Source organism: Oncorhynchus gorbuscha, unplaced genomic scaffold, assembly GCF_021184085.1.
Source record: "Oncorhynchus gorbuscha isolate QuinsamMale2020 ecotype Even-year unplaced genomic scaffold, OgorEven_v1.0 Un_scaffold_2652, whole genome shotgun sequence".
Taxonomy (NCBI): Eukaryota; Metazoa; Chordata; class Actinopteri; order Salmoniformes; family Salmonidae; genus Oncorhynchus; species Oncorhynchus gorbuscha.
This window is the reverse complement of record NW_025747106.1, coordinates 1-8,657: the sequence shown is the minus strand read 5'-3', so window position 1 is coordinate 8,657 and position 8,657 is coordinate 1. Positions and strand designations below refer to the sequence as shown.

The 8,657-nt window shown below is 52.0% G+C and overlaps 1 protein-coding gene across 1 annotated transcript; it reads right to left on the bottom strand.

Annotated features, from left to right (window-relative positions):
• Positions 1 to 1,283: 1,283 nt before the first annotated feature.
• Positions 1,284 to 7,718, bottom strand: LOC124026223 (mastermind-like protein 3; the record flags this gene model as incomplete). The annotated part of the gene is given in 2 exon segments (XM_046339337.1): positions 1,284 to 3,095; positions 7,640 to 7,718. Coding segments are annotated over 2 exon segments (1,161 nt in total), but the record flags the coding sequence as incomplete, so codon positions are not given.
• Positions 7,719 to 8,657: the final 939 nt, after the last annotated feature.

The following is an 8,657-nucleotide window of genomic DNA, read 5'->3' as shown; positions in this document are numbered from 1 at the left end:
CTCCTGTCTCTCCTGTCTTGTAGTCAGTCTCCTGTCTCTCCTGTCTTGTAGTCAGTCTCCTCTCCTGTCTTGTAGTCTCTCCTGTCTTGTCTTGTAGTCAGTCTCCTGTCTCTCCTGTCTTGTAGTCAGTCTCCTGTCTCTCCTGTCTTGTAGTCAGTCTCCTGTCTCTCCTGTCTTGTAGTCAGTCTCCTGTCTCTCCTGTCTTGTAGTCAGTCTCCTGTCTCTCCTGTCTTGTAGTCAGTCTCCTGTCTCTCCTGTCTTGTAGTCAGTCTCCTGTCTCTCCTGTCTTGTAGTCAGTCTCCTGTCTCTCCTGTCTTGTAGTCAGTCTCCTGTCTCTCCTGTCTTGTAGTCAGTCTCCTGTCTCTCCTGTCTTGTAGTCAGTCTCCTGTCTCTCCTGTCTTGTAGTCAGTCTCCTGTCTTGTAGTCTCTCCTGTCTTGTAGTCAGTCTCCTGTCTCTCCTGTCTTGTAGTCAGTCTCCTGTCTCTCCTGTCTTGTAGTCAGTCTCCTGTCTCTCCTGTCTTGTAGTCAGTCTCCTGTCTCTCCTGTCTTGTAGTCAGTCTCCTGTCTCTCCTGTCTTGTAGTCAGTCTCCTGTCTCTCCTGTCTTGTAGTCAGTCTCCAGTCTCTCCTGTCTTGTAGTCAGTCTCCTGTCTCTCCTGTCTTGTAGTCAGTCTCCTGTCTCTCCTGTCTTGTAGTCAGTCCCAGTCTCTCCTGTCTTGTAGTCAGTCTCCAGTCTCTCCTGTCTTGTAGTCAGTCTCCTGTCTCTCCTGTCTTGTAGTCAGTCCCAGTCTCTCCTGTCTTGTAGTCAGTCCCTGTCTCTCCTGTCTGTCTTGTCTTGTAGTCAGTCCCTGTCTCTCCTGTCTTGTAGTCAGTCTCCTGTCTCTCCTGTCTTGTAGTCAGTCCCAGTCTCTCCTGTCTTGTAGTCAGTCCCAGTCTCTCCTGTCTTGTAGTCAGTCTCCTGTCTCTCCTGTCTTGTAGTCAGTCCCAGTCTCTCCTGTCTTGTAGTCAGTCCCAGTCTCTCCTGTCTTGTAGTCAGTCTCCTGTCTCTCCTGTCTTGTAGTCAGTCTCCTGTCTCTCCTGTCTTGTAGTCAGTCTCCTGTCTCTCCTGTCTTGTAGTCAGTCTCCAGTCTCTCCTGTCTTGTAGTCAGTCCCAGTCTCTCCTGTCTTGTAGTCAGTCTCAGTCTCTCCTGTCTTGTAGTCAGTCTCCTGTCTCTCCTGTCTTGTAGTCAGTCCCAGTCTCTCCTGTCTTGTAGTCAGTCCCAGTCTCTCCTGTCTTGTAGTCAGTCTCAGTCTCTCCTGTCTTGTAGTCAGTCCCAGTCTCTCCTGTCTTGTAGTCAGTCCCAGTCTCTCCTGTCTTGTAGTCAGTCTCAGTCTCTCCTGTCTTGTAGTCAGTCTCAGTCTCTCCTGTCTGAACGGCCCATTTGACACACTGCTAAAGGGTTGGGTTTAAATCACGGCCCAGTTGACACACTGCTAAAGGGTTGGGTTTAAATCACGGCCCAGTTGACACACTGCTAAAGGGTTGGGTTTAAATCACGGCCCAGTTGACACACTGCTAAAGGGTTGGGTTTAAATCACGGCCCAGTTGACACACTGCTAAAGGGTTGGGTTTAAATCACGGCCCAAAAGGACAAAACCACTTCCCTTTCTTGAATGATATTTCACCACCAGACCGCGTTTACCATTAGAGGCCTTTTAAATACCGTGACAGTACACACACACACACACACACACACACACACACACACACACACACACACACACACACACACACACACACACACACACACACACACACACACACACACACACACACACACACACACACACACACACACACACACACACACACACACACACGACACAGAACTCTTCCTGTCCGTTCATGCTTTACAAAACAAAATATGCCGACTGTCCGTCGGTCTGTCCAGTTCTCTCGTCTCAATAAAGTTTTCCCCACGCAGTTTTGTCGTTAGTCCCTCCAGTAAAAACTCCCCACTACATTTCCAGCTCTGCTATTGGTTGGGGAAGAACTCTTCCATCCAACCGTCACTTGAGTCCAAGTCCGCCCCTGTCCCGTCGACCAATCCGAACCCTCCGCCCGACGGCGCCACCTGCCCGCCAACGTATCCATAAGATGACAGGTCCTGACTAGACGTCCTCTGGTAGCCCTGAGGCTGACCTCCGACCCCTACCCCCCCTTGTCCCACATACCCTCCACCACCTCCAGGGCCCACCCCCATTGCCGGCCCCTGTCCAAAGGCCCCCATGTTGGGCACGCCCTGGCCCATCACCCCCTGTCCCGGCATTACCATGGGTCTGGGCTGGTTGGTCCTTGGCTGTCCTGGTCCAGCCATGTGAGGGGCAATCATGCCGGCCGCAGGGTTCATAGCCCTGGGGTCCATAGGCTGGCCCTGACCCATAGCCTGGGGGTGGCCCTGTGGGTGCCCAGGGAAGTGTTGCTTGGCCAGGCGTGGGTGTGGAGGCTGTTGTCCGGGTCCAGGCTGCATGGGGCCGTAGCCCCCCTGGGCCGAGCCAAAGCCCACCATATCGCCTGTAGTCCTGCCTGGTCCTCCTACCCCTCCTGGCCCTCCCATCCCCTGGAGGGACTGCCCCTGCTGGGGTGGCCACCCTCCCATCCCTCCCTGTGGTCCTCCTCCAATTCCCAGCATGCCCTGCAACCTCTGGGCCTGGGCTTTAGGCGGCCCCTTGAGGGGCTGTTGGGACATGGAGTTCATCATCATCCCCTGTGGTCCTCCGTATCCTCCTCCACCTCCAACCCCTCCTCCCGCCTGCCTCTGGACCTGCGCCGCTGGGTTGTGTCCTGGTGGAAGACCCATGGAGGCCTGGACGCTTTGGTTCTGGTGCTGCATCATTTGGCTCATGGAGGGGTTGAGGCTGTAGAGGGACTGCTGGCCGGACCCCTGCCCGCCGTAGGGGAGGCCCATGTCGGGTTGGGGACCCACTGAGCCCCCTGGGATGCCCTGGTTCATCTGGACCATCTGCTGGTTCTGTTGTTGTTGTTGTTGTTGGAGGAGGCGGGTGGCGCGGATGTTCTGGAGGGCCTGGCTCCTCACCGCCATCTCCTGGGGTGATCCTGGTGGGACAGAAAGGAAAAAGGAGAGGTTAGAGGGAGGAGAGAGAGGGGACAGGAGGGGAGGAGAGAGAGAGGACAGGAGGGGAGAAGAGAGAGAGGACAGGAGGGGAGGAGAGGAGAGAGAGGGGACAGGAGGGGAGGAGAGAGAGAGGAAAGGAGGGGAGGAGAGAGAGAGGACAGGAGGGGAGGGGAGGAGAGAGAGAGGACAGGAGGGAGGGGAGAGGAGGACAGGAGGGCAGGAGAGAGAGGGACAGGAGGGGAGGAGAGAGAGGGGACAGGAGGGGAGAGAGAGGAGGGGAGGGGAGGGGGGAGGAGAGAGAGAGAGAGGACAGGAGGGGAGGAGAGAGAGGGGACAGGAGGGGAGGAGAGAGAGAAGAGAGGACAGGAGGGGAGGAGGACAGATGACAGGACAGGAGGGGAGGAGAGAGAGGGGACAGGAGGGGAGGAGAGAGAGGGGACAGGAGGGGAGGAGAGAGGGGGACAGGGGGAGGAGGGGGACAGGGGGAGGAGAGAGAGGGGACAGGGGGAGGAGAGAGAGGGGACAGGGGGGGAAGAGGGGACAGGGGGAGGGGACAGGGGGGAGGAGAGAGAGGACAGGAGGGGAGGAGAGAGAGAACAGGAGGGAGGAGAGAGAGAGGGACAGGAGGGAGGAGAGAGAGGACAGGAGGGGGGGAGAGAGAGAGGACAGGAGGGGAGGAGAGAGAGAGGACAGGAGGGGAGGAGAGAGAGGGGGAGAGAGAGGGGGACAGGAGGGGAGGAGAGAGAGGGGACAGGAGGGGAGGAGAGAGAGAGGGGACAGGGGGAGGAGAGAGAGATGACAGGAGGGGAGGAGAGAGGGGGCAGGAGGGGAGGAGAGAGAGGGGACAGGAGGGGAGGAGAGAGAGGGGACAGGGGGGAGGAGAGAGAGGGGACAGGAGGGGAGGAGAGAGAGATGACAGGAGGGGAGGAGAGAGGGGACAGGAGGTGAGGAGAGAGAGGGACAGGGGGGAGGAGAGAGAGGGGACAGGGGGAGGAGAGAGAGGGGACAGGAGGGGAGGAGAGAGAGATGACAGGAGGGGAGGAGAGAGACAGGAGGGGACAGGAGGGGAGGAGAGAGAGATGACAGGAGGGGAGGAGAGAGAGGGGACAGGAGGGGAGGAGAGAGAGGGACAGGAGGGGAGGAGAGAGAGGGGACAGGAGGGGAGGAGAGAGAGGACAGGAGGGGAGAGAGAGGAGGACAGGAGGGGAGGGGGACAGGAGGGGGAGAGAGGGACAGGAGGGGAGAGGGGACAGGAGGGAGAGGGGACAGGAGGGGAGGAGAGAGAGGGGGAGGAGGGGAGGAGAGAGAGGGGGAGGGGAGGAGAGAGAGGACAGGAGGGGAGGAGAGAGAGGACAGGAGGGGAGGAGAGAGAGGACAGGAGGGGAGGAGAGAGAGGACAGGAGGGGAGGAGAGAGAGGGACAGGAGGGGAGGAGAGAGAGGGGGACAGGAGGGGAGGAGAGAGAGGACAGGAGGGGAGGAGAGAGAGGACAGGAGGGGAGGAGAGAGGGGGACAGGAGGGGAGGAGAGAGAGGGGACAGGAGGGGAGGAAGAGAGGGGACAGGAGGGGAGGAGAGAGGAGGACAGGAGGGGAGGAGAGAGAGGGGACAAGAGGGGAGGAAAGAGAAGGGACAGGAGGGGAGGAGAGAGAGGGGACAGGAGGGGAGGAGAGAGAGGACAGGAGGCGAGGAGAGAGGGACAGGAGGAGAGGAGAGAGAGGGGACAGGAGGGGAGGGAGAGAGAGGGGACAGGAGGGGAGGAGAGAGGGGGACAGGAGGGGAGGAGAGGGGGGGGACAGGAGGGGAGGAGAGAGAGGAGACAGGAGGGGAGAGAGAGGACATGAGAAAGAGGGGACAGGAGGGGAGAGAGAGGACAGGAGGAGAGAGAGGGGACAGGAAGGGAGGAGATGGAGGACAGGAGGGGAGGAGAGAGAAGACAGGAGGGGGGAGAGAGAGGTGACAGGAGGGGAGGAGAGAGAGGGGACAGGAGGGGAGGAGAGAGAGGGGACAGGATGGGAGAGAGGACAGGAGGAGAGAGAGAGGACAGGAGGAGAGAGAGGACAGGAGGAGAGAGGGGACAGGAGGTGAGAGGGGACAGGAGGAGAGAGAGAGGACAGGAGGAGAGAGAGGACAGGAGGGGAGGAGAGAGAGGGGACAGGGGGAGGAGCGAGAGAGGACAGGACGGGGAGGAGAGAGAAGGAACAGGAGGGGAGACAGAGGACAGGAGGAGAGAAGAGGGGACAGGGACTCAACAGAGGGTATGAGGTTTCTGTGATCAATTTGGTTTGGATTACACACCAATATTCCACATGTGAAGTACATGACGTTGTTATCCAGAATGGAAAGACAAGGGAGGAGAGAGAGGGGACAAGGGGGAGGAGCGAGAGAGGACAGGACGGGGAGGAGAGAGAGGGGACAGGAGGGGAGAGAGAGGACAGGAGGAGAGAGAGGGGACAGGGGAGGAGAGAGAGGGGACAGGAGGGGAGAGGACAGGAGGAGAGAGAGAGGTGTGTTAAAGACCAACAGAGTGGTCACTGAGGTTTCTGTGATCAATTTGTCCTTTTATTCATAGTTTGATTACTTCTTATAAGGTCACCAATATTCCACATGTGAAGTACATGATGTTGTTATCCAGAATGGAAAGACAAGCAGAGAGAACTAGACACAGACGTGAGAGAGACTCTCTCTCTCTCTCTCTCTCAGGGAGGAGCAGATCTCTCTCTCAGGGAGGAGCAGATCTCTCTCTCTCTCTCTCTCTCTCTCTCTCTCTCTCTCTCTCTCTCTCTCTCTCTCTCCTCTCTCTCAGGGAGGAGCAGATCTGTCTCTCTCTCCCTCTCTCCGACAGCATCGCCGGAACTCTGGGGGATCCGGGACCGGTTGCCAAGGTAACAGGCAGAGACAGAATATTGGAACGATATGAAACGCCTACGACGGGGGAGGAGGGGGGGAGAGGAGAGAGAGACAGGGGGAGAGAGCGAATACGTAGAGGAGAATCTGATTGGTCAAGATGATATCATCTTCAACAGTGTGTGTGAGACAAGGTTTATGAGCACGTGTGTGTGTGTTTCCATGCATGTGGGTATGTCAGGGTTTAGGTGTGTGTGTTGCACCCTTGATACTGGTTGACCTGTGGGTAGGGGGGTATATAATATATTACCTTGATACTGGTTGACCTGTGGGTAGGGGGGGGGGTATATAATATATTACCTTGATACTGGTTGACCTGTGGGTAGGGGGGTATATAATATATTACCTTGATACTGGTTGACCTGTGGGTAGGGGGGTATATAATATATTACCTTGATACTGGTTGACCTGTGGGTAGGGGGGGGTATATAATATATTACCTTGATACTGGTTGACCTGTGGGTAGGGGGGTATATAATATATTACCTTGATACTGGTTGACCTGTGGGTAGGGGGGGTATATAATATATTACCTTGATACTGGTTGACCTGTGGGTAGGGGGGTATATAATATATTACCTTGATACTGGTTGACCTGTGGGTAGGGGGGTATATAATATATTACCTTGATACTGGTTGACCTGTGGGTAGGGGGGTATATAATATATTACCTTGATACTGGTTGACCTGTGGGTAGGGGGTATATAATATATTACCTTGATACTGGTTGACCTGTGGGTAGGGGGGTATATAATATATTACCTTGATACTGGTTGACCTGTGGGTAGGGGGGTATATAATATATTACCTTGATACTGGTTGACCTGTGGGTAGGGGGGGGGTATATAATATATTACCTTGATACTGGTTGACCTGTGGGTAGGGGGGGGTATATAATATATTACCTTGATACTGGTTGACCTGTGGGTAGGGGGGTATATAATATATACCTATACTGGTACCTGTGATACTGGTTGACCTGTGGGTAGGGGGGGGTATATAATATATTACCTTGATACTGGTTGACCTGTGGGTAGGGGGGTATATAATATATTACCTTGATACTGGTTGACCTGTGGGTAGGGGGGGTATATAATATATTACCTTGATACTGGTTGACCTGTGGGTAGGGGGGGTATATAATATATTACCTTGATACTGGTTGACCTGTGGGTAGGGGGGGGGTATATAATATATTACCTTGATACTGGTTGACCTGTGGGTAGGGGGGGTATATAATATATTACCTTGATACTGGTTGACCTGTGGGTAGGGGGGTATATAATATATTACCTTGATACTGGTTGACCTGTGGGTAGGGGGGGTATATAATATATTACCTTGATACTGGTTGACCTGTGGGTAGGGGGGGTATATAATATATTACCTTGATACTGGTTGACCTGTGGGTAGGGGGGTATATAATATATTACCTTGATACTGGTTGACCTGTGGGTAGGGGGGTATATAATATATTACCTTGATACTGGTTGACCTGTGGGTAGGGGGGTATATAATATATTACCTTGATACTGGTTGACCTGTGGGTAGGGGGGTATATAATATATTACCTTGATACTGGTTGACCTGTGGGTAGGGGGGGGGGTATATAATATATTACCTTGATACTGGTTGACCTGTGGGTAGGGGTTCCTCTGACCCTGGACCATCTGTCTGGGGAGATGCTGCTGCTGCTGGAGCTACACAAACAACCACAGAAGAACAACAGACAACCACATCACTTCCTGTTCCCATGACATCATTTCCTGCTGTCCTAATGGAAAGGTCAAATAAAGGTCAATTCAGCCAAGAAGTACCGGCTACAGTCACCGGGGACGACCATAAAACAGCAGTACATTATGACTGACAATATGACAATATGACAGTATGACATCAAATGTTGATCTCTGTTTGTTGACAAACCAACTGTACCAACCTGTTATATATAGATAGTCTGGAGTGTGACTAATGTCAGTCAATTTACAATGTTCATTTAGTGGTTAGTAATCAGTATATATATATCTATATTCTGTAGTGTTAGTAATCAGTATATATATCTATAGTCTATAGTGTTAGTAATAAGTATATATATCTATAGTGTTAGTAATCAGTATATATATAGTGTTAGTAATCTATAGTCTATAGTGTTAGTAATCAGTATATATATCTATAGTCTGTAGTGTTAGTAATCAGTATATATATCTATAGTCTGTAGTGTTAGTAATCAGTATATATAGTCTATAGTGTTAGTAATCAGTATATATATCTATAGTCTATAATCAGTATATATATCTATAGTCTATAGTGTTAGTAATCAGTATATATATATCTATAGTCTATAGTGTTAGTAATCAGTATATATATCTATAGTAGTAATCAGTATATATATCTATAGTGTTAGTAATCAGTATATATATCTATAGTCTATAGTGTTAGTAATCAGTATATATATCTATATAGTGTTAGTAATCAGTATATATAGTCTATAGTGTTAGTAATCAGTATATATATCTATAGTCTATAGTGTTAGTAATCAGTATATATATCTATAGTCTATAGTGTTAGTAATCAGTATATATATCTATAGTCTATAGTGTTAGTAATCAGTATATATATCTATAGTCTATATATATCTATAG